This window comes from Ooceraea biroi, chromosome 2 (assembly GCF_003672135.1).
Source record: "Ooceraea biroi isolate clonal line C1 chromosome 2, Obir_v5.4, whole genome shotgun sequence".
Taxonomy (NCBI): Eukaryota; Metazoa; Arthropoda; class Insecta; order Hymenoptera; family Formicidae; genus Ooceraea; species Ooceraea biroi.
In genome coordinates, this window is record NC_039507.1 from 17047767 (window position 1) to 17074942 (window position 27176).

At 42.5% G+C, this 27176-nt stretch overlaps 1 protein-coding gene across 4 annotated transcripts in view; it reads right to left on the minus strand.

Moving 5' to 3' along the window:
* The window catches only part of LOC105278172 (nucleolysin TIAR), a 439676-nt gene that overhangs the window by 12784 nt on the left and 399716 nt on the right, over nt 1-27176 (minus strand). For all 4 annotated transcript variants that reach the window (XM_026967878.1, XM_020031242.2, XM_011337029.3 and 1 more), the window contains exons 7-10: nt 7702-7882; nt 3544-3673; nt 1773-2014; nt 1007-1190 (exon numbers count right to left, since the gene is read on the minus strand). In XM_026967878.1, the coding sequence (XP_026823679.1) occupies nt 1007-1190; nt 1773-2014; nt 3544-3673; nt 7702-7882 (737 nt within the window). The remainder of the gene's footprint in view (nt 1-1006; nt 1191-1772; nt 2015-3543; nt 3674-7701; nt 7883-27176) is intronic.

The window sequence follows — 27176 nt, forward strand, 5'->3', positions numbered from 1 at the left end:
TGGGTAACGTGTCGCGTGTGTCACTATTCGAATGTAGGAGGAATACTTACCGTTTCATTGATATTACAATTTCAAATTATATGTGCGCAAACGACACAACGGTGAATGTATTCTATTCTTACCCAGCTCTGTTCATACAACCCTTGATGCAAAAGCGCGTATACGTGTGCCTCTTTTTAACAGCAATCCATAATTCATTTATACACAGCGTTATTTTTTGCCAGATCATTTTAAATGCTCGCTCGTTTGCGCATGACGGATAATTTGCGATCTGAATTAGCGGACGAACTGTGAGGCCTAATAAGCGCGCGTCTCTGATATTGAAAGTAGCTTATTCCATCAGTCATCAGTCATCTGCTTTGCAAAATAATTTGGAAGCTAACTCTCTCTCTCAAGCTGTCATTTGCATACGTTTAAATAGATATAGCATCGTAAATAATGCTGGTATAAATTGCTGAGATTAGCATATCGTCGTTGTTCCCACAACCTCGCAATGATCGAACGAACTCAAGAATGTTAAAACCGATTCTACAAGTCGTGCGTGGTTAATTATATCATATGCATTACGTTGCACAGTGATGCTCGCTGTTTTACCCACGTGGAATTGTATGCGCGTACATATATGTGTACGTACGTACGTATGTAGGCGTGTATGTTCCCTCGCGAAGCGCGTGTTCTATCGCCCGGCTTCTCGAATGATATACAGTATCAAGTTTACGAGGTTTTCCAAGATCACCGACAATATATATACATATATACTGCGCACAACTCGTCTGCCGACACATGCCTTCGATATCCTTTTGATATCGAATCGAGTTTCCACGTGCAACATTTACAAGCCAATACCGGTACCGACGAAATTGCTTTTGGACGTAACAGGGGCAAGATGCAGAGGTATGTAAAAAGCGAAACACTCCTACGTTAGCCAACGAATATATATTCACACAGACAGACGCGGCGCACACTTGCACGCATATATAGGCGGGATAGATAAAGTAATGGTTACCTGGAACTGTTGCATCGGGTAGGCCATCATTTGCGCCGGCGGCGGTGGTGGCGGGGGTGCGGCTTGCACCCCTGGGGGTGCCGTGACCGTCGTGGCGTGGTGTGGTGGTAACTGTGGTCCCCCAGGTAATCCCTGACCCCATCCTGCCGCTGTGCCAGCAGCGTGGACAGCACCCATGCCCATTCTACGTTCGTAAGGAACACGTTATTGTCCAATCGTACAACTTTGTGAACTTTGTGGATGCACGAATATTGCCATCCGCATTTCGCTTGGAGACATTTATGTCTTTATTTTATGAGAATATTGTACGGTATTACGTCGTATCGTTGACATTAATATCGCGGTTCATCGACAAATTTGATGAAAAATTATCCGGATTGTATCTTATTGACTCCAAAGTGTGGCCTTGTGAATAATAATTATGCTAATAACAACACAATCGAACATCTAGATTTAATATAGAACGCCTTCATTTGTTTTAATATTCGTTATTAAACTATTGTACTGTAATTATATTATTATGAGTAATTAAACAAGTTACAGTTCGTAAAGTTCTTAATGAGAATTTCCAAGTTAACGCGCGTGCGAGGCTTGACTCAAAATTTCCGACTCGTTAATAATCTATAGCGTGGCGCTCGGCCACGCAAAAAGACGAACGCGAGGATGATGTATTCATATTAGATTTGAGTCTTCGATTATTCAAAAGTTCGCGATAGAAAACTTCGCTCTCGGGGAAAGAGGAACTTCTGCCGGGTGAAAAGCTTACCCCATATATTGCGCCTGTTGATATCCGGCGAACTGTCCATAGGTGTATCCTTGCATGCCCTGAAGAAAGCCACCAGCTTGCATTTGTGTCGCTGTCGTGGGATAAGATTGGGGCGGATACCAGTATCCGAGTTGTCCGGCACTGCCGACGCCACCGACGCCTCCGACACCCGCGACGCCCGCCGCCGCCGCGGCGGCAGCTGCCGCCGCCGCGTAGTAAGGATACGTCGCCGACGATAACGCCTGAAAGAGCACGGGGATCAATGAAACAGAAAAGAGCAAGAACATTGTCTGGATTTTATGCTTAACGATGCCGATAGGATCAGAAATGGTAATTCCGTTTCGCCGAAGATTTGTGCGGTCGTTCACGCGCGTGCTTAAAATGCGAATGACGCGTGAATCTTAACGCGATCATTCCACCGCCGTCGCGTAAATTGTCTGATACTACCTCGTGTCACTCGCATGAACTCATACGTGACGTTACTCACGATGTGTTTCACGCGAAATTGAAATATATTTCATCCCTTACGCGAAATAATTGTTCTATCATTTTCGTAACTTGAATTTTGTGATGCGAAAAGAAATCATTTTCTTTACATTTTATTTCATTAATTTGCCAATTTCTCTCGCAGATTTAAGAATACCTAAATGTTAAACTAAGCCAATCTTGAGCCACCAAATGTCGAAACAACGTTAAAATAATATTGCTACGGAAGAGAATCTTTAAAATGTATCATTGGTTCCTCCACGTTTACGCTTACGGGTGTTTCGTGAAAATAATGCACAGCCATTACGCTCTTCGTTAAAGCGGCACGATGAACTAGGATATCACGCAAACTAGTTCGATTCCGTTGAATACGAGAACAGGGTATGGCAGGATACGTACTAACGTGATATCTCGGCTCCCCTGGGAGAAGCGCGTTATGGGAATAGAGATCAATTAGAGCGATGTCACGGGCCGAGTAGCAGTGGATGGATGCACGGAAGTACTACTGGGGAGTGCGAGAGGGTTTGGGAAGTACTTCGGGTACCATTCCCAGATCGGGCGTACCTACCCGTCCTAACGGAGCTAATTGCTAAGAGACCCGGCCCGACACACTTCGAAGAGAGGCACCTGAATAGACCGGAATCTTGCCCGATTCCCTCTCTCTTTGTCTCTCTCTATCTCTCTCTCCCCCTTTCTCTGTTTCCGGTTTTACTCTTTCGCCGGACTTTCGAGTCATGCACCAATATATCGACGGGGACACTTCAGCCGTGCAAAACCGGAAGGAACCGGCTGTGATCGAGTCTGGTAACTGCTTCATTCCTCGAACGCCCCTCCTCCCCGCTCCCTCCCTCCTTTGAGGGAGGAACGTGAGTGTTCACTATTCAGTTGCAGTGACACGTATAACAACGATAAGCCAGACTTTTACGTACTGTATCGATACGCGCACGTAGCTTTGACTTTACAGATTATTATGTGGATACCGATAGCGATGCGTACTATCTGCTCTTCTCGAAATGGTTTTAATAATAATCTTCTTGGAGTGCAGACACTTTCTTGCGATTCATATCCACTGATACGTGCGCGCGGAGTCAGTGTTTTTCCCCCTTCGTGCATTACATCTCGAGGAGAAATCGGCGACGGTATTTGCTCATGAAATAAGGTAGAAAATCTCTCCGGTTTGATACGAGCAGCGATGTAAATGTTGGAAAACACAGAGGGCGGAATTTCACGGCGAAATTGTCCTCCCGCCGGATGCGGATAAAAGGAAAAGATAGAGAGCGTTTACCTGTCCAGTTTGTTGGGCATTATTAGGATCTCCACTCTCCTTGCCCCAACTGCACTTCACCGTTTGGCCGTTGATGTCTGTGTTGTGTACCGCTACAATGGCGTGCGTGGCCGACTCCTTGGTAGAAAACCTGGAATCGAAGGAGAAGGGGATTTAAGTCTTTTGTTAGAACGCGTCGTTCGACTTCGACGTCAGTTGGTGTTGGTGCGGCGCGCGATGGTGTGCAGAAAAAGAAAAATCCCCGGAGCAATGCGGTGCTCCCTCCACCAGTTAAACCGGACCTTATTATGGTAGCTTAACGAAATGGTCCCTGCGACTGGTGCAGTTTAATTTATGCGAGTTTACTGCGCGCACGAATGAGCACGGTAATTGTGAATCTCGACGGATCTAGATTACTGTAGATGTAGGCATCCAATGTTAAATTCTACACACCGGTTACGCTTAACTTCTACCTTGATGGTATCGTTCTGGACGAGTAAACGCGTTATTGTAACCATTACAATAAATGACAAGATAAATTATTCTTTAACAGAAAAATTTCTTTTTTGCAAGATTTAAAGAATTGGAAAGGAGAACGTGAAAAAAAGAGAGAGAATATAGTATCTGAAATTTATTTGACCGCACACGTATAAAACTTTTTGCTGTTTCGGACAGATTATGTGATTTCATTTGTACGAACGTTTAAACGATTCTCCAATTCTATACATAGCGTTCCTCAATTATGTATCACGTCGTGGCGCCTCAAAGCTAATTAACTTTGTTCTAGGAGACGCGACAAGGATTTCCGGAAATCTGATTAGAGAGGACGAATCCGGCGGAATAGGCGAGTGGCAGGGAATTATTGAATTTATCGAGGATTAGGTTTTTAACGTTCGCGTTCGAGATTTCACAATGGCGAGTCCGTCTAGAGGAGTCCGCCCCCTTCCCATCCATCGAGCTTCCATCCACGATCGTCGAGTAGGACGAACGATGGTCATCGTCAGCAACCCCTTCCCCCTTCCTTCTAAGACCGAACCTCGAGCGATAACCAGCGGCAGATAAGATTCTTTCTTTCACCCGAGAAGAAAAGACTTCCTACCCTCACCCACTCTTCCGCCTTGCTTCCTCGCTGTACCTCGCAGTAAGTCCATACGTCATCCCGAGATATTCGTTTCCGGGGTTCCGTGCAATGGAAGAACGGGGAGGAGGGAAGAAGAGCAATTAGACGGAAGATATCTGAACGACGGACATTGTCCAGGGGTGGCGGAACTGTGGCAGACGTACGGAGCGGCGGAGGCTACGGTATCGGATAAGGGCGGACAAGGATATCGAGCAACGTGCGCGAGAAAGGATAAGACGCAGGAGAGGGGGAGGCATGTAAGAAAGGGTTTTTGTCTCCTTCCGTCGCTACCGCCCTCTAGCCTTCTTTCCTTTCCCACCCCCACCCCCCTATCATTCGTTCTAGAGCAACCCTCCCACGCTCTCGGCAGTCTTTTCTGAGGTAGGTCACGGATCCCTAGTCGTCGTTACGGTGGAGCGCTGAATTCGCTTTCGAGGGATATAAATGCTCAGCTGATTTCCTCAACTGTTAGGTTCCTTTGTCTGCGGCATGAAGATATCGACGCGACTCTTCACTGATCTTCAGCGCAATTTAATAATTATTTTGTAACACTGCATAATACGCGTATATTTGTATCGCAACGTGCAAATGGCATCCTAAAGTTCGACTGTGTGTAAAGTACGTTAATGATTAATATTAATCCTTGTTTGTATGCAAAATTATTTACGTATTTTACAGAATCACTTTCATATAAAATCATTTTTATTAGAGTCTAACAATTCTTCATTAATGTTTCTGAAACATACATGGCCCGCGTGACATCGGGTACGGGAAGTTGAACTGAAATATATGATCTGTGCGGATGTAATGGGTAGATTAATGAAATGGCCACGATCCGAGCTTGATGAGTCCGACATGCTGCCATTGACCCGACATGTTCTCGCGTTTCGTGCCATAAATCACAAGTGACGGTGGGTATTGATGCACTATTCATGCGATTTCCTAATATTTCGTAAAATCTCGATTGATGATTCGCATTACGCTGGCACCAATCATCGCATACGATTTTGACCAAACTTGCCTCAAGTTTCTGTATAATGTATTACATGCTCGAAATTCAATCATTTTATATTAATGATTTTTTATTCATTCGTTCTGATAAGCTTTAGATAAGATCTAAGCTTTAGATTTTGTTCGAGTTTTTGATAAATTGAAATTATCTGGTAGTTGATAGGATAAAATAATATATTTATATAAGCATAATATAATTTTTTTGACACAATTCTCATACGAGTTGCGATATTTGCCAACAATAATAAAACATGTGACTATTATCATCTCATTTTGTATAAAACAGATCTTCTATAAAAATGCTATAAAAATACTATCATGTATAGCATCAGAAACTGAAACTAATTTATTTTCCTATATTTTCATGTAACAGGTATTATGAAAAATGTGTTAAACTAAATTGAACACATAAATGGATCGCATGGATGGCACTTCAGAAAATAATGATACAGCAGAAAGTTATATGTTATTATTACGATCGTTAAGAAATACTTAAAATAAAGTTTGATTAAATTTACAATAATGTATAGTAATGGCATATTAAGTTTTTGTCCTAGATTTTGGTTTTTACAAGGCAGTAAAAAGCTTCAGTAATTAACGAAGTTTGATTATATAATCAGTGAAATGGGTTTCAAGGATTTCAAAGTTTAATTCTTCACGTTCCGAGAATTGGCCTTAAGTGTTCTTTGTGGAGTCTGCTGATCGATAAATCATTTTGCGATTTAAACAGCGATGGAATAAAGTGGGTTTTAATTATTTTAATTATGATAATTTATTAAAATATCGACCAGTAATCCGTGAAACATGTTTATTCTCTTATTAGAAGAAAAATTACGGTAGATTTTAATAAAATTTGTACCCAGTCTCTACACATGATTAAGAACATTGAAAATAAATTTATTTATTCCAGATATTGTCATTTAGAGATATAAAAGACACATGACCTACTAACTAAATTGGCAGACATCGATATCTCTGTTTTAGATTGGAAAAGTGTCTAAAAAAAGCCAATAATAGGTTTGCACCATTAGATGATTAGGCAATTATAAAAATCTCAATTTTCGCAAAATGGCCAGTGGAAACTGTTTTTATAAATAGGTATCACGTACCGAACAAAAAGTATTGGATAATGCCGATGTTATCTGCGATGCTAACTTTATGATGAACGTAAGCAAAAAGAAGATAACTAGAGCAGTTACTATTTTCAGTGACCCCACATAAAAACCGCGCCGTAGCGAAATAACTGGTGCACTGTGACAATGCCAACATATTAATAGACATAATGCTTTATTAGCACAATAATACCTCTTAATGTCATAGCCTAATTTTTATTTGACATTCAAGATGCGCTCGAAGTAAACTAAAAATATCTATAAGCATCGTTATTTGTATGCATTATTTATTTACGACAAAGGCCGTGATAAAGAATCATGAATCTTGTCTGACATGTCTGTGTATGTGAAGTAGTTTTATAAAGATATTTTATGTAAACATACCGTACATGGAAATAAATGTTTAATTAAATTTCCGTAAGTTATAACTTTAAAATGAATTGTTCGTTCGCGAAATAGCAAACGATCATCTCTAATTGCGAGATGTCGGAAACTGCCTCGGGGAGTTCACCCGCAGGTTGCACTGACGGCTTGAAAAGCTACTACTCATGACGTCTACCTATCTTACATTTCAACAACGTCGTTGATAGTCTTGAGAGATCTCAAAATTCAAAATTATCAGTTTTATCTCGTATAATGTGAGGGAAGATAAACTGCAGATAGCTGACGAAACTTTCCGTTTCAAGATTTGACGGCAATTTCTTTCATGCAACACGAATTATCGAAAATATTTGTATTCTTCTGCTCAAGATAATAAAGTTTCGAAAGTCGCTTTTTAAAAGATGATTTTCTTAATAAAACCAATAATTTATTGACTGCTGACGAACAAGTTTATAAGTACACGCGTTACTGTACTGTAAAATTGTATTTTAATTTGATCAACATTATTGGTATTCCGATGTAGTATATCAAAATATAATCAAAGAAAATGTTTACCTGATGAAGGCATAGCCTTTGTCCTTAAATACTCGAATTTCTTGGATGGATCCGAAGGGTGAGAAAGTCTTCTGCATGAGTTCTTCTGTTAAACCATTGGTCAATCCGCCGCAGTACACCGTGCAGTTGGTCGGACTACTTTGATTGTAAACTTCGTCGAACGTCAGCGGCTTTGCGTTTACTACGAAACAAAAAGATGGCACATTTAGCTCCCTATGTGTTACAGCAATTTGAGAAGTCTAAGAAAACTGGTTCAAGCGTTAACAATCGTAGCTACGATGAATTCCTGAATACAAGTTGTCACTTATATTTCCTGATTCACAATAAGAATTCACAAAGTGAAAATTGCTGGTAAATACTCGTAAATTTGTACAGGATTCTTACATATCACAACGAGATGTGGGGGGAAAAAAGTGTTGAAAATTCATTTACTGCGAGAGCTCAATTGCTTGAGCCAAACGAGTTTTGTACTGCGAATTTTTAGATTATATTTGCTACGATGTCGATATTTAGTCTATTCACATGCCAGGAGAGATTAATTACTCTTAACAAATATAAAACTCAAAACTGTGTGGAAGTTTAACAAGTTCAACTTTTTACGTATACATATACTCGTGTATAATGACGTAACACGCGTTACACTGCGCAACCTGTTTTAATCGACTTCAGCATACCAATTTTCTTTAATTCTTGCGCTTAATTCATTACGCGTCAAACAGCAGCGAAATAATGTTTCGGCGTTGTAAATTACGATAACGAAATTACTCCTTAATTAGGGAAACGGTCCAGGAAATATCGGCTGCCGCGGCATTTATCGCTGCGTTTATTTTATTATCAATCAAACCGTGGCGCACTGTGCAGTCGTGTCGCTCGATGCGTAAACCCCGCTCGGCCATAATCATGATTGGCGCATAAAGAATGAGATGCAGCGGCCAAACGAGGCACGTGGGAGCATTCATCAAAAACCGATCAGCGCGCGGCGAAATGATTATTCCGTTTGCGACGGATCCACCGGATTGCGCGGAGATCGGATGCGATCCCGATAGCAATACAAGAAACAACACGCACGTGCGGAGCCTTGGAGGAGGCCATTATTGAAAGTATCTGCTACCCCCGACGCGACAGATCTCTCACGTATCCTTTACCGCGCCACCGCTCGTCCCCCGGCATTACTTTTACTGATACTACGAGGCAGGTCAACCGGGGGTGGGTTTCACGACGTGGCCGAAGCGGGACGCGAGCTGCTCGAGATATCGAACGCCAATGCCGAAGAGGTTGAGCCCCCGTCAGCTAAGTTTACGATCGCACGGGGGTTTAGCCTATACGATGGAAGCGGGCTACGGGTGTAAACGCGACCGGTAAACCACGGCCTGTAATTGCCTCGTTCGAGGATAGGAGGTTCTCAGAACGGCGGAACGTCCCGTTAAGAACTTACCGAGGGACGTTCTCTTCTTTTCTCAAAGCTCGGCATTATCTCTTTATTGCCTGGCGAACGTTATTCTCAGTATTCCCGCAATGTCGGCGCGGCTCTCGCCTCCACCACCACCACCACCACCACCACCACCACCATCACCGTTGCCGTTGCCTATGGCCGGCTTTAAAAAATTTTGTTTGTTCTAAAACGCTTATTTCGCAAAACCCGAGAGATTGAAATATCTGCACTCCCGGCGTTTGCGGGGTCGTGAACTTTTTACGGTTCTGTCTTCTGTGATCGCGGGTCGTTCTCCGCGGCTTAATAGCTGAGGATTATTATACGACAAGATGTAAGAGCCGATGCCGTCGTGGCGGTACGATGGCTGATTAGCGCGATATCATCCCAAGAGTCGTGTAATGACAAAATCTCATTATACGTACTTAATACTCTACTACACTAGAGAAAGATAGTAGTAAATTAAAGTGGAAATTTCGTGAGGGTTTCTTATGGAGTTACGTAGTATGAAGTACAGCAGATGTACGTGCTGTATCAGCAAGCGGATATGCGTTCAAATGTTTACGTCGTGTAGATTGCATATTCTTCTATCTTCGCTCCGTATCAGTGTTTGTTCGGATAAACAGATTCCATTTACGGATAATGTACATTTCACATTAGTGAGCATTATCATTTTACAGAACCGTCAAATTGGCAAGCATTTCATCTCAAGATGCAAATAAATCGAATTATCATACAGAGAGAGGGTACTATTTGCACTGTCTAACTTGTTGCAATCCTGTAATCCTACTCAGAACATGCACAAAGTGAGCAAACGAACTTTCTTCAATCGACTCGATATGATGAGAAATTCAATTTTCTCGAAAGTAGCACATACACGATTTATTAGCGCTTTATATACCCTTTATTAATCGTTCGAGATTCCCTTACATATAATTTTAGCTCGTACAAATGTGGGCGTATCTGTGTATGATGTGTGCGTATGTGTATATGTGTGTGAGATAAATGAGTTTTAGCTCGAATAAATAAATCTGCTGAGAAACGCAGCGAAACCATCTTCGATATCGTATGTACTAATCACCTCATTAACGATTTATTCCATATACTTTAGCGGTGCATATAACGAATATATGCCGCAGTATTTTAAGGAGACGCTAAATCCATAACTCATATCCTCCTATTAGAAGTTCAATAAATTGCCTTCGGCGGAATATTAATTTTATATTGGGTTTTCTAACGATACGGGAAGCTATCACTACCTTTCTGTCGATACTTGTCCGCGTTATGGACGTAGCTTTCCCAGATTTAAGCGAGAGGGGAAATCAAGATTCAAGATATCGAAGATCGATCGGAAATATTGCTCCCGACGTTTCCAAGCGGTTGTATCGAGAATATCGGGCTGAAAAATTGGCGAGCTATTGTAGATCTATGGCAAAAGTTTTCCAGCGGATTCCATGAATATAAAAAAAAAGATTTAGAAGAAAGATTGAGGAGGTGAAGTCGGTTCAAACGTGGAATGGCTGAACTGAGTGAAAGGATTACTGTATATCGATCGTATTTTTATCGAGCTTTATCACACTGAGCTTTTGATCGCTACTGGCACGTAATACAGGCATGCAGGTACTTTAAATGCGGTGGTAAATAATGTTATCTATAATATAAAGCCTCATTGTATTTATGCTTAACATTAGTATTGCAAAAACGGCTTTGAATTTTACTAAATTTCGCACCAGATTAACGCAGGCACAATATCGAAAACTGAAAACTGTTAGAAAAAAATATAAATCACAAAAATTATGTGTATTAATATTGTTATCTTTCGCTCGCAAAAATGATTAATTTATTGAAGAAGAGGAATAATTACTTTTGATAAAAGTTCAGCACTCGTTTAAATCTCCGACGAAAAGTAATAAAATTGTGGTACGAATATAGGAATTTCCATGCAGAAATGCAACAGGAAATTTGAGAATTCATAATTTTCAGGAATACTCGACTCGGTTTGGCTTCCAATACGCTGGCCTTACTTCCCCTCTACAAATTCTTAGTACTTTAATCGAAATATCTCCTCTCGAGATTCGGCTCTACCGACTCAAACTGATTTGATTCCACTGAGTGCGCGATGTACCAATTTAACCCCTCGGGCATGACTTTCCCGACGTTTCCATTTTAAGTGGCCGATTCATGCGTCGTATACGCTTAAGGTCTTAATACGTTTCTGACCCTAACGTGATTGCACGACTGGCATGGTCTTGAGAACGCTATTTACCGGCGTATTATAGTCGCAGACACACGCACACACATACACACACGCACACAATTGATATCTTTAAAGTTCGACGTTTTCGAGAGCTCGCCGCTTGCAGAAATTATACGTGTCAGTTTACGCGCGGCAATAAAAGTAAGCAACTACTTTCGAGTATCGGGCACGCTAGTGCAGCGGCGACGGTGTTACAGCGACTAAAAATTCTGCGGGAGAATTCCCTTTAAGGTTCCATCGGCGAAATCGATCCGCGTCTCGGCACGGGCGAGAACTCGTGTCGACAAGAAAATATCCAAATTCGCTGGCCCTGTCGGATCACTTTCCCTCTTCGAAAATGGCCCGTGATTTATGATCCCTCGGACGTGCCGCTCGGTCGAGAAGATCCGCCATTACGGAAACAGCCTGTACTTCGAGATTCGGCTCATTAGGCAGCTGATTACGCGGACGTGCCTAAATCGAAGTTCTATACGTCGGGTCAACGTCGGGGGATACGGTGCACTCCCGTGAAACTTTATTCTTATCTAGCGGGAACCACTTGGCGATCGAATAACTAGATTTATCGCGCGAATCTAGTAACTTTTTACTTCACTGAATTTCCGATAACTCGCCGCTCCCGAGAGCCGGGAGATGAAAGATCAACAAGAAATTCGGGGGTAAACTCGAAATTTTCTACCGACCGCGCCCGACTCCGGACGCGCCAGTTCCGACCTTAAGTAAAAAAAAAGAAGAAAAGAAAAGAAGAAAAAAAGAAGAAGAAGAAAGGGGGAGAGGGTTGCAGAACACTGAAGTGAAGGAGGAAAAAAAAGGAAGAAGGGTAGGACGGCGCGGCTTTAGAGACCGCCGCAATATCTCCTCGCTCTCTCCTTCTCCCGAAAGGGAAGTTTCCACTTTTCTCCGTTTTATGGCGGATGGAATCTCCAGCGGTCGACGATAGAACTCGAATGTACGTATCTCGTACCCCCTTAAATAACGCGGGTGCTTGAAGTTTCGTTGGCACTGGTCACCCTAGCAGTGCGCCAATATTCGCCCCCGACTAAATTCATGGTAGCGAGCACTAAGTGGACACTGGCTGTCCCCGTGGCCATTCTCCTTTTTCTTATTCCCGGACATCGGTGGCTATCTGAATAATCGATGCGCGGACTGACGTTGCGTTTGTAACTTTCTTCGACGGTTTATGTAAATCGGACCGCACCACGAGCGGAATAGGACGGCCTCTTGGCTGCCGCCTCTCCAAATATTTTGCTGACTTCCGGTTTTGATATTGCCGCATTATCCGCGGCTTCGCGTAAATGAGAACGTGTTTTGAATCATCGCTAAGCGACTGGGTAGGTATATCCAGCGGTACTTTTGAGAAACGGAAAATCTTGCAGGCGGATCGCACGAGCGGAGCAGATTCGTAAAAGTGCGAATTCAAACTGCGTAATTAACTGCGACGTACGGATACGTTCATCGCTCCCTGTTTTTTTTATGTCGCGTGAGTTACATCATTGAATTATGGTTGCGTGTTTACTGGCCCGTTACTCGCACGATGCGCACGAATTTCAATTAATTAAGGGATATTGTTCTGGAATCTCTCGAAACTGGTGGTGACACTAGCGAGTGGGGAAACAAAATGTCGAACGAAATATTGTGCACGTATATAAAAGTGCACATAAAGTAAGAAAAGTCGTACGCAGTACAAGAGACTCATGAGATGCGAGATATATGCGAGGTACGAAGGGGATGTACCATGGATAGAGCTTGAAAATGTGCACACGATCACCGACTCCAACTCTCCCTCGTTACAAAGTACCTGAGCTCCGATTCGTATCGATGATACTAACAGAATTACGTAAAAATACCGACAAGAGTGAAAAATGAAAAATAATAAGAAACATGAAAAGTAGAGTGAAAATAGAGTGAAGGAAAATTTGGTTTTCTTTTACCTTGCTCACTGTACAATTCCCCTCTCTTTCTCTTCCTGTCATACGTCTCTCTTTGTCGTGTATTCGTTACACTTTTAATGATCCTTCCGTACAATTTGGAATATATATCTCACAGGTCTGCGCGACAAGACTCTCCAAATAAGGGGAAGTATACGAGCATGCATATTAAAGCCAATGTATACAATGTATGTATTGTAAAACGTTACGATATAAAAAATACTTTCAATACGAGATCGGAACGACGTCACTACATACGCATATACGTGCATACGTGCCGAGGTGCGCGCTCGGTATACATGTATGTACGTACATAAAAGACCATCACACAAGTCTACCAATTTAGTTTTAATACCTCTAGTCGTATACTATATAAAACAGCAGTTCACTCGCTCGTGATTTCCAGGCAAGATGTAACGGAAAAATATTTTCGACAACGGAACAACGCGCATGGAAATGTAAAAAGCGCAACGTTTTTCGCGAAACGAAGTACTGACATTTGTAATTTCGTATAAATATATATATATATATGTATTACATACGCGTATTCATCAACAAAAATTGGAAAATTCATTTAAACGTACGCACGATATTTAACTCTACGTTATTACGGTTTTCTACCGAAACGCTTATTAATGTGACAACGTGTCCAAAAAATGTGGACGAAAGAGGGAACGGCTGTATGTTGTTAGGAAGAAAAATAGGAGCGATAAAATATTACTCTAAATCAACGCGTAATTAGTGCCGATATGGCATTATATATTCCCGGTTGATCTATCGTAATATTTTACGGCTATGGTGATATATAGCAGTGCTGATATTTTTCTCCACGCAATAATGTATACAAGTATGAAGAGTGAAAATGGAAAGAGGTAAGAGAATGATTAATAATTATAGTAATAATAAATACAACATAGATAAGTAATGTATAATAATAATGTTAAAGGTTGCGAAGTATAATTATTGAAAAAGAGGTATAAGAAGTAAGAAAAAAGAGTACGAAACATATTTTTAATAAAGGGTAAATTAGATAACGTTTGTAGCTAGCTTGCTTTGATTGTGGTACACTTACACACTTGTTTATGCTCACACCACCTCTCTTTCTCTTTTTCTCTTTTCTTTGTTACTGGCCTTTAACCTCCTGACGTATCATCCTCCTGCAAAATATCCGTGTTAAAACGACACGTGCAAAAAAAATAACGCAGCAACGATTCGTATGGAATATACATTTATATTCCTACAGATTCTGATTGTGCGTGCGAGTTGCGGAACAAACATCCGCAACGTTTCAAACAGTCGTGGATCATCGTTAATTCCGTCTTAATAATTGTCGTGATAAACACACTTGCACGCAACAGTTTGAAATCAAGCATGTATCGAGCGCACTTGAATAATCGATCTTTGCAACACACGTTATTGTACGTTAGAGATTCTTAAGCTCCCGATATTTAATCTCTCAAATGGAAGTTTCGTTGCAGTGTGGAGATTCTTGGAAAAATATTGAGAGATTTAGCAAGGGTCCTGTCCAATGATAAACGAGCCGAGTCGGTTTGACGTTAGATTCGTACGCGAGGGAACACGATACAGGTATTAGTCGAGCGTAAATTCGCGATACAATAAGGTACGTGAAGAATGGCGCAGCAAATGCTTTCGATCATGAGGGCTTTGTACAAATGCGCTACATTAAATGAAGTCTACGTTTGAATGGATTTCCCCCCTTTCTTCTTATCCTCACCCGCACACCATTGTGACGATAGTTTGTACATCCTTATGCCGCTACGGCACTAACGACAATTTAATGGATCTCCTCATAATGACAAAAACTGGGTATTTCCTGACCAGTTTCTCCTATCTCTCAAGATTACACTATAAACTGTACGATGCGCCTTTTTATGGATAGTATAGCCGTACATCGACGCACGATGAGATTGCGTGTAAAAGTTATAACCGTAAATTATAACTTTTACTATCCTCTCGTGACACATACAGCTTTATAATGAAATTACATCTAATTAAGTTTTAATCATAATAGGTTCACATTTTATAATATTTTATAGACTTATAATATTTTGAATATTATTTATTCATATTATTTCACTGGTGAAGAAGAGAAGGTTGGAACACTACTATTATTTATAATATTTTATTCATATCACGGAACAGATTATATTGGTTTTAAATATTGTAATTTCACGTTATAATAATATTTAACAATGATATTCTCGTCAAGCCGGGGTTATTATACCCCATCACAAAAAGTTGTATAAGTCACATCGAATGAATTTAACGGAATGCGATTAGTAATTAATTAGTAATTATTATCATTTTTATTTTAGGTCGCAGATTTACACGCAGATTTTAAATCGTAGGGTTGAATGGAAGGATGCATAACCATGACTCGAATGAATCATGGGACACAGTCATTTCAAATTAAAGCCGATATCAAGTTCCGTAGATTCGAAGTACCGCGTAAATTCGCGCAAATTCAAGTTCTACCCGAAGACGCAGATGCATAATGCAAGTGCATTTGTTACAAGGGCATGTACCAGGTTGGCGCCTATACCTTCAAGTAGACTCCAACAGTAAGCACAGACGCGTGTTCTCCGCAGGGACATTATCGGGACTAATAAACCTGCAAGCTAAACCACGGCTGCCATACTTGCCAAGAAGACTGAGTAACCGTCGCCGTTAAAGTTTCCGTATAATCTTGGGATAGGCGGTTTCACGAGGTAAGGAAAAGCTTACCTCGGACCACGCTCGCACCGAAGTTTGAGCCGCATCCAAATCTATGCGAAAGGGTTGTTCGGTTATTATTTATGATTCATGTTTCGTACTTCCTACATCTCCATCACGATCGCGGTGCACAAGTATCTCTCCCGTTCGCGTAAATATTCATTTGCGTTACACTGTGCGACTTACGTAATGCAGTTAGCGGGAGTTATTCAGGTTTCGCGTTTCGCGATTACTCCATTGTGCCAATCCTATCAAGCTTGAATCGTAATTCGTATACTTTGATTTTCCGTGATTCCAGAATAAAACAGCATTATATACCGACAGCTTAAATATCGTTTATAACTGTGTATACGTTCTGCGCCTTATTCTACATCATCTTTTAGCGTAACATTTATTATATTAAATAATTTCACATTTACATATTAAATAATTTATCGATTTTATCGACGAATAAAATTAGCACGTTTCATTTTTCATTTACGGCAATCATCATTGCTGGTACGCAGCTCGCGTATCGCTGAAGCGTTCCCCTGAAGAGCCCGCTTAAACCAGAGATCAGATTTATCTATCGCTACCGCGACGGACTATGGATTTCTAATCGAGATGTTTTCGTCGTAATCGATCACCGTGATATCCGTAGCTCGAGTTAGTTTCTAGAATCGAGTCTAGCTCAGTGCTTCGTGCTTCGCTCCGTTCCACCGATTCGCAAGCCCGTTCTCTCCGACTCGAGCCAAGCGAAGCCAAGATTTGTAGTCGCGGCATAAATTCGAGCTCCTCGCCCTCCTCTCTCTCCGACTTGCCCTAATAGATTGGCGCGGCCCCGATAAAGGCGTCCAATACGTATACGTGTGTACTTAGGCACTCTCGGTTTCTGCGTTAAGCCGCCTTCGATTCGAATCAACTCGCGTCCCGGCGGTCATTATATTGCTAAACATTTCCAGAAGCCCGTAGGTGCGCGTGTAAATCGCGGTTCATGATATCGCTCATGCGGAATCGTGCAATTAGAAGCGCGGATTGTACGTACATAGCCGCGATACATAGGTAGGTAGACCGCCGCGCTACGCGGCTGCGATACGTGGTACTGAAGGTGGAAGCGGTTTTGCGCCTTTCAGCCGGGATAACGCTTGTAATTAATATACGGCGATCCGACGTGTCAACAATTTCATTGAATTTCCTCCTCCCGAGCTCGCTCACGCGCTTGCACACACGAGCATGGATCAAGAGATGCGGAGTTTGCACATGCTTTTCGTGGATTACTTTCCTACTAGATCAGTCAGTCGCAAATTATCCTATTAGGCGGATCGTCTCGATAATCCGCCGTGCGGTTTTTCACGAGGATCGGATGTATAAACGGCGCGAGAGAGGAACACGAACGGAAGATAAGCAGACGCAAAGGTGAGCCATTTTAGATTAAGCTAGATGCGAGAGAGAGAGAGAAAGAGAGAGAAAAAGACACGCAGGCAGGAAACGAGGCGAGGATAGAGACGGAACGATCCAGCGAGAGAGAAACTGATCCGAGCGTTTAAAGAGCCACGGGGGTGTTCAACAGCGTTCCGCACTCGACGACGAAATGGTCTCCCGCCTCGCCGAAACGGGAAAACCAATCCTCTCTCTGCGCACCTTCGTACGCCTTTCGCCTATGCGCCTATATTACCTTCGATCCGCATCTCTGCGAACCCTCGCCACCCTCCGCCAGCAGCACCCGCTGCCGCCGTCGCCGTTACCACCGATCCTCCGCCAACCAACCCCTTTCCCCCTCTCGCAGGCCACCATTCGTCCTCGACCCTCTACGTCCGACGTGTTCGGCACCTCCTCCGTTCCCAAACCCTGATCCCGGCGAAATCGTGTTCGTAGCCGATGGCCGCCCTCACGAATTTCATTGCGCTCGGCTTATACTCGGCTAATTATTCGCCGCGCTTTTATGCACACGGGGTTGTTGCTATTTCACTATCGCTCATCGCGCAGCTTCCCCGTATCGCGGCGTAAAAATCCACGTAATCCTCGGGCTATCGGGGACTACGGCTTTCCGATGGCGTCGCGTTCGCGATCGAACGGTAGTTTACAACCGGAGCTTGCAACGCGATTACGCGCGTCGCGTCGCGTCGAGTCGAGTCGAGCCGAGTGCGCGCACGTGAGAAATTCATAGCAGCCCTGCAGCGCGGGGCAATTGCCTTATTGGACTCCCAAGTGACAGACCTGGAAGTTCGTAATGATACGGGCGTTGCGATCGTTTCTCTTCGTAACGCGAGAAACGCGAGAAACTGGGTTAGAGGGAAGACGTATAATATAATAAGCAACGCGGGGGGGGGGTGAGTTTTTAGTTATCGCAATCGGCTTCGTAATAACGCCGCGCCGAAGCGCGCCGGGACGGGGAGAACGAGCGAGAAAACGATGCGCGCCGCATCCGAATATTTGCGGATCAGCACGAGCACGAGATACTCGTCCAAGATTGCGCGCAAAGTTTCGGCAAGCCGCACCGTTGTTCCGCACCGTGAACCGTACGTTCACGTGTGCATTGTGCAATTGTCATATCCATCGCGCGGCACTGTTCGAGCCCGGAAACGGTGTCGGCAAAAACACCGTTAGCCGAGCGAGTGTATTACTGCTGGATCGGTCTCGGTTCCGAGGTGCTGATAGCGGTGATTGCTTGGCCGAGGACTCGGGGGTTGGGTTTAGTGGTTGCAGCGGTGACTCGTTCCGCAACTACTCACGAGTTACTACTACAAACATTGAGTCCCTCTTTCCCGCTCTTTTTCCCGCTCGCGCTCGCGCTCCGGCGATCTGTCTTTCGCCGCGGGTTCATTCTCGCACCTACGTCGCTCATCCCTCTCTCTAAAATCACCGCCTTATTCCGCACCCCGCCTCCCCCGCGCCTGTCCGCCATCATTTACTTTCGACCACTTTCACGATTAAATGGCCGCGAAATTGCGACTGTTTTACGTGAGCCGGATAGTCTGGAGTCCGCGGTGGCTTTACTAGGGTCTGCACCCTCAGAAAGGATTTCTGATAACAAGACGAAAAATATTCTTGACTAATTTAATCGTATTACAAGTATAAAAAATATGAAAATAAAACAATTTTTAATTTAAATCAGTAATTTCTATTCTTCTCTCTCGAATTAAATAAGATTGTCTTACTGTCTTGAGACAAGAGTAACATATACATATTTATGCTTATATATTCTTGTATGTAGAATAATTTGATATTAGCGCCACTTTATAGTAGGCTTTGTCGATGTCGACGCATCATTTTCTCACAGTCGCTCGTCGACTCGGCGCTTCTGCGTCCTTTATTCGGATAAAACGGCCAATATTTATGTGTTGCAATCGAAAATCGGGAGTGTTCTGTGTTTCTGTTATTTACAATGAATAAGTGCAATACTCTACAAGAAATATTAAAAGATATGGAAATGTAAGTAAGTATATACAATATACTTACTTGAGAAATAAGATTCGAGATAAGACATTTCCATATCTTTTAATATTTCTTGTAGAGTATTGCACTTATTCATTGCAAATAACAGAAACACTTTCCCGATTTTTGATTGCAACACATAAATATTGGCCGTTTTGTGCAGATTCTACAAATTCTCTTAGAAGAATAGAATAAGATGTCTTTTAGATCTCACAATATTCTGAAATCAAGAATATTTTGAACTTGCTAGAAATTTGTATCTAAATCCTTCTGAGAAAATGAATGAGATAGCACCAAGATTATTTGAATCTAGATTTTCGAATTTTCTATTCAAGATTAAAATATGCTTCTTTTCAATAATAAATATGATTGTCGCTATAGCGATCTTATTTTATGATAGATTAAAGAGTAATAGCATTAAGTCCAGAAATCTTTTCTGTGGGTGTGGGCGTCTGCGGAGAAAAATTTCGGGATGACTCCGGAATCCGGACTCCGCGTTTTCTCCGTCCGATCAATTATTTCACGTCGTTGTTTACGATTCATGAACTATGTAAGAAGCATGAGCGACTCACCTTGGATTTCCTATCCTTGTATACGAGAGTGATCTTATGTAACGTGCTCATCTTACATACGAGAAGGATATACGTTGAACAACAACGACAATATAGTTTTTTTTTGCGTTAAATGTATAGAAGTAATAAAAATAAATCGTTACGCTGCAAATGAGAGGTGCTAATTATTTTTAGCTTCAATTGTTGTTCGTATTGATACATATAATTTTTTATTTCGGAGCAGCTGCCTCTCTCTCTTTGTTTGCCTTCCGGTTTGTGCTTTGTCACAGTGCTATATTTCACGTGTGTTTGCCGTAATAATTTTCCCCGGTTGATTCATATGTAAAAACATACACGTTCGCTTCATGCATTTGTGCCCTTTGAAAGTGATGTATGATCTTGATTGGCCGAATCGTTCTGAAGTAGACGTCGTCGAGAGGACAAACGAGCGCCGATTTACATCGGAAATCCGGAGGCGAAATTGCGCGAGGACGAAGTAGGTTTATCGGCACGATTTGTATAATCGTCAAAGTTTTTGGGATTGAAGCAGGGCAGCCATACGCGTACACCGTCTCTTGAGTAAACTCGATCGATCTCGGGCTACGGAAATCTAATTTTAGCGCGGTACCGTCACTCTACTTTCGTTTGCTGACTGTCGGTGTAAATGCTGGTGCACATAACAATTTTTCTTTTTTTTTTATAATATAATCGACTTGCCATTTAATTGCGCAGCGTTTCGTTTGAAGTTTTCATACTAAAAAGAAGAGCCATTATGAATGGGGATTTTATTTCATATTTTATATTTCAGCCGTTCGAACGTTCGGCAATATGCCATACAGTTATTACGTTTGCTATTAAATATATATCATTCAAAAAGCACAATATTAACCATTCAGATATAAGTCTCTCTATACATCGAATCTATTATGACATTATGTTATAATATGGCATGCTAGTGAAAAGATTGTATATATTTAAATATCTTTAATATTCGAGCAAAACAAATCGACAATTTATGGAAAAGCATACGATGCATCTTTCATCGCGCGTTGCAATTAGGCGCAACATCTATAATTTATTATCGCGTGTTATTTTCCGTATTCGTTGAACAGATTTGTCTGCCTCGTATTATAATGCCTTGTATTTAAAAATGATATTATAGATATAATTATACGCGTACTTAGATACCGATAAAAAGATCTAAGTATTTATTTAATCATTATAGATACACGTGTTACTTCCTTTTACAATATCAGCCTTTATTTACTTTGATATTTAAATTGTGCCGATATAATTAACCAAGTGTAACATTCACACACAATGTGAGACCCGTACTGGAGACTAACCAGCCATTATTATTCCCAGGACAATCATCGATATTAATTTCCGTACGTATTCTGGCTTACCGTGCTAAACGGCTCAACCGATGCGGTTCGATTGAAACGAAATCGTATTTTACCGTGCATTATATTTGCGCTAACATTTATTCCGTATTAAAAATTCATATTTCCCCGTATATGGGCGCTCTCATTGTCCGAGCGAAATTCGGAACGCGCGGATGATCAATACGACAAATTGTTCCCGATGGCTCCAAATTGCGGACGTGCAATAGGAAAGACCAAGTGTTTTAACGACCGAATGGATCTTACAACCGACTGCTGTTAGTACACAGAGCCAAGAGGAGATGCACGACCAGGATACGTTGCCTCTTGCGCGAAATACATCTTAAGTGTAGATACTCCTCAGAACAATACCTACGGGACTCAGTGTAACATCACGGTCTGGCTTGGAACATTACCTCTTTCGAAACGGGTCACTGAGTACGAACTCCGAGCAATTACAGTGACAATGAAAAATTTATATAAGTGGTTTTCGTCGACTTTTAATGTCTTGCGATCAAGACGCAAACGGTAGGATATTGCGAGCTTCTTGCTAGATTGTAAGTCGGGGAAACAGAGAAAAGATGCAACGGCATAATTATCTTTGCATAATTACGGAATCGATCTCTCTAACTTGTGGCGATATCAATTCTTTATACAATCGTAAACAGTTGTTTTTAATATTATACGTACAAACTGATTTAAAAATGTCAATTTCTTCTTCGTAAAAAATTATTATTGAGAAAGTTATTGATTAATAATGAACACGTTAATAATACACATACATTTGATTAGTGTATGTATTTCTACTGATGATTAGTTTCGCGCTTTCATCCGTTTATCGTTTCTATGTCTCTCAGATCGGATTTTGCCACAAGTCCGTAAGAAAGACATTGCGAGGCGAACGCGGAAAGAAGAAAAGGAATGAAAAGCGAAAGAAGGTCGTGGCTTTAAACCAACGCTAAGGGTCCCAACCTCGTCTCGGATCAACTGTAAATAACAAAGCCTCCAATTTCCTTCAATTTGCGGTACGAAATACACGGTACAAATGGTTGTGCTGTCTGTTCCTCGGACTAACTTTCACGGGATATATCGCATTTTTCTTCACTGATTTCACGTCGTATTGCGAGGCGGCCGTGTTCTTAATTCGCATCACGCGCGGATTTCGTATTCCGTCCGAAAGTTTCACATCTCGCCGCATTATCGAGTCAGGAAGTCGGAGTGACCCGGAGATACTGGGGCAGAAGAAATTGCGGATCATCTGTTCGAGAGGCTCGCAAGCGTCGCGGGCATCTTTGTCCCCCGATTAGTTAAATCGTCCGAACAATATCAAAAAATCGATCTAGCATACGTAATAGCCAGGGAGAAGTAGAACAAAGGGATGTAATATTCCTGCGAATTAATTCATTATTATACGCTCTCGCAATTTAGACGGTTGGAGTAATATGGAAAGGGTCATACGCGATGCGATTACGTTCACCCACGATCGTTTCAATTGGACAACAACAGAGATATTGTTATTCATAATCTTTAATTGGAATAATGAGGGATGTTTAACGTCACAATATTATGTTAATACGTTATGTCACGGTAATTACGCGATATACGCGATGTTCATACGCTAGCAAGACAAACAAGATATTTAGAATGTATATCTATGCAGCTCATATGCGATAATGGATATGCATGATGGATATGCTCTGGTTAGCCGGACGATTTGTAGTCATTGCTGAAATTGTAACAATTTACAAATCGATTATGGAAGATCATGTTTATTAATCTAACTTAATGTAGGGAGCCGGGATACGATAATGCGATTAAACAACGGGCCGATCAAACCTCGGTCGATTATCAATTCATCTGTGAAGGAGCGATGCGGTTCAGCCATACAAAAATGCAGATTGCCAATCAATAAACCTCATGCGCTATTTTTAAACGCGGATTGCATCAACAGGCATGAATTCGAAAAACGGTGGAAGCGCTACCAGAGAAACGCCAACCAATAGCGCCAATAACCGATCCCGCTCGCCCGCTGAAAGCTGCTTCACGAAACTCGTTACACGTGCTCGAGTCCTTCGAATCAATTATGATCGCGGCCGGGCATGATCAAATTTGCCAGTCAATGTTTAGTTATTAGCAAGATCGTCCGTGTCACGGCCATGAAATACGATGATAAGATCCGTTTCCATCGCGTTATGGTTGCGTCAGGGTCCTCAGAACCCGCAAATTGCGTTACGTGAAGTTTGATGGATAATCCCGGACGACACGATACTAATCATGTTACCGGTTTGATATCAGAACCGATTGCCCCCCGCCTCTCCCCTCCCCCCCTCCCCTGGCCCGTGGTCGCGCGGCAGGAAGGACGTTACCCGCGTCGCGCGGTCGATCGCAAAGAGTGCGATAATGCTTTGAAACGGGGATACGCGCATCCTGCGGGCGTGCGCGTTTCCTAAGGGATATATAAACTTCCCGTTCCGCGGCAATTTCAACCAATTTACTATTCATGCTGCTTCCACGTACGCCCAGCCGCGGGCTGTTGTGATACGGGCAGCCAATCAAAAACTCTCGTCGGAACAACCGACTGGCCGACCGTCGATGCAACAAGCGGAACCTCTGCTTCACAGCCTAAAGCGAGGAGGGAACGCTCGGAAAATACGGAGGAAAGGCTGTGCTGGAGGTGGAAAGGGTGGAGGCAGAGGAAGCGGGACAGGGAAAGGGCGGAAGGGGCGGGAGGACGTAGGTAACGTATCGGGGGTGGTTGGGGTTGCTGGTCGGCAGTTTCGTCTGTTGACGTTTCATCCGGCTTCTGTAGTGTTGCGCACATACACGCGTGCACACGATGCGCACGTAACATGGCGTACCGCCGCGGGGGAAGGGGGAGGCGAAGGGTATACTTGACTCGCCCCTTGAGCTATAAAAGTAATTATCGGTGGTTAACGATTTAACGTAGCCGCGCCCGCGGTTTCCTCGTTGGACACAGACGTAAATCACGCGGGACAGATCGCGCGGACGGGCCGCGGGAAAAAATGGCGAACGCTCGAGACCCCCTTTTAATCGAATCGGTCTTTGATCTCGCGCGATTTCATCAAACCGGGGACACTTCGACGATGGACCGGCCAATGGGGATATCAGTCGTGGCGTATGGCGTCGGGGCGTTCCTCATTCTCCGATAATTGATAGAGAGACTCGTTGTGCGCCGGGACGTCTCTGCTGGCTGACGTATCCGCCGGCGGAAAAAAGGCTGAAAAACCGTCTCCAGCTCTCATCGTGCCCCGCGAATGCGCCATGTCGCAGCGCGAAACGAAGTTGCATCGCTTTAAAGTAATCTTCTCGGATAGTTTTTCATCACCTTCCACCCGGCACGCGGAATGCCCGGGACGGGATTTCCTAGAGAGACGCCACCCCCTCGTCCGTAGACTGTAACCGAAAGCCGCACGTAGACCCGCCATCCGACGGCTCGTCCCGCTGGGCGGGCTTAAGATCACCATGTAATTTAATACGGAGAGCACAGCGTCGAGCACTCTCGACCGAGGACTCGCGCGAGGACTCGTCGGGGACTTCCGAGTCTAAACTCGGGCTTCCCCTCAAGCGTCGACACGGCCTCAGTCGTGACAGAAGCTCGACGAGCGACAACAACGCGTTAAGGTCCGCGGCGCGATAAGAGGCACCCTCTCTCCGCTTAGGGTCGTCGGGCGAGCGATAGATGAAGGGTGGAATTTAAAGGGGTCGGTCCCAACCCCTCATCTTCGCCGCTTTAACCGCTCGCTGCACCGAGACGGCCGGCAAGTAGACAGTCCGATCGACCAGCAACACGCATATGGCGTATACGTGCTGGCAGCACCACGGTCTTATACAGGGTGTTTCCTAAGTAAGTAGACAAACTTAAGGAGGACATTCCTTGGCTTATTTTAAGAAGAAAAGGTCATATAAACATATGTCCTAAACTGCTTTGTTTTCCAAAAAAAAGTACATCACTGTTTTCGTTCACTTTTCGTTTATTATAGAACAGTTTGTGTTATTGCAAATGAAACAAATGAAAAACAATAGTAACCAAAAAGAAAAATTATAACGAAAAAGAAAAATAATAACATTACAGTAACTGCTGAAAATGTCCACCTGCAGCCATGATACTGCAGTGCTGTACTTTTTTTGGAAAACAAAGCAGTTTAGGACATATGTTTATATGACCTTTTCTTCTTAAAATAAGCCAAGGAATATCCTCCTTAAGTTTGTCTACTTACTTAGAAAACACCCTGTATACAGGTCTGGAAACTTCAGAGGTGGAGATGGATCATTTTGTGTGTCACTTTTTATTTCTTTAGTAGCCACTAGAGGCGTTGCGATCGATGTTCGCAGGGTGACGAGGGACGTCAGAGGCCGGGGGAATATCTGTCTGTCTTTATTCCACTCGCAGTCTTCACAAAACAATATGATAAATTAATAACGCTTTAAATAATTTAAGACTATAAATGAATTAGTGAAATATGTATATGAAATAAAATTAAGTTTTTATTCTCAAAATTAAGTGTGAATAAAAACGAATCCTTCCGTGATGGAAAAAATGTAATAAAATTTGTTGAAATGTATTTGAAACTCTCTGTCAATTGACCTCGATTCATTAACATTTCATCATAAATTTTTATATTTTATTATAAATTTTCGTATTTTATTATAAATTTTATATCTAATATTCCAAAAGTTTGAAAATTTATGATGAAATGATAATGAACCGGGATCAATTGATAGAGATTTTCAAATACATTTTAGCAAAATTTTATTATATTTTTTCCATCAGGATTTTATGTTTAAATCTGTCCTTTATCTTTTTATTTTATTTTTGCGGGCAATAGCTTTTTCCCACTTTTTCCAAGTAACAACGTCTTTCGGCACTCGAAATAAAGAACGTTTCTGCTCGGTTCTACTGCCGGTCTTGCAATTCGGTACCGCACACCATTTCGTCATTTCAATAAACGTTTCGATAACTTGTAGTCAATAACCGTTTTTCAATAAGAGTCATGAACGCACGTGGGTTCTTATCTCCGGTTTTTCGGGTTATATTTATCTGCGGACATCGATGACAGCGACGAGTAGTGGTTATGCTAGAAACTAAATGTGTCTTCAAAAAGCAGCCATACTCCCACCACTGAAATTAGAGGTAGTTGCCAACCCGTATGTAAGACCGTGGGCAGCACCACGCGCGTCGGCGGAGAGAATGCATCGCGCGCGAGCACCCTATCTCTGGCCTGATACTTGCGCACTTTAGTGCCGGGAAGCGTGCCGCATGCTTCCAACGCGGCACGACACTTAGCCCACGCAAACGGACTGCACGCCGCTTGTTCAATGCCGGTACGTCGAGCACCCGTCACCCCTGATGACTGGCCTTCCGGTGCGTTAAGATCGCGCTCGTTGCGCGATTGCGTCGCTGGCCGGACAGAACGTACTGCGTAGCGTATTTCGCGACCGCGTCCTCGCTTCAATAACTCGCTCGAGCTAACGAGATATGAAGGTAAATATTCACTTATGGTCAGCACCCGCAAATGTCAATGACCTTGACATATGTTATAGAGGTCATCATTCTAAGTAACCTTCTGCAAGTTTTAGCCGTCGCTCGTTGTTTATTAAAAAGTTATTAAAAAAAAGTTTCGAAAATGTAGTAGTTATTTTGAATATTCAAAGACATAAACGACGAATATGTATATGAACGAAGGAAGGAAAGTCATTTAAAGCAGTGAATCGTTAATATTTAGAATAGTTTGTTTTAATATAAGTACAAAGTATTCTCTGTTT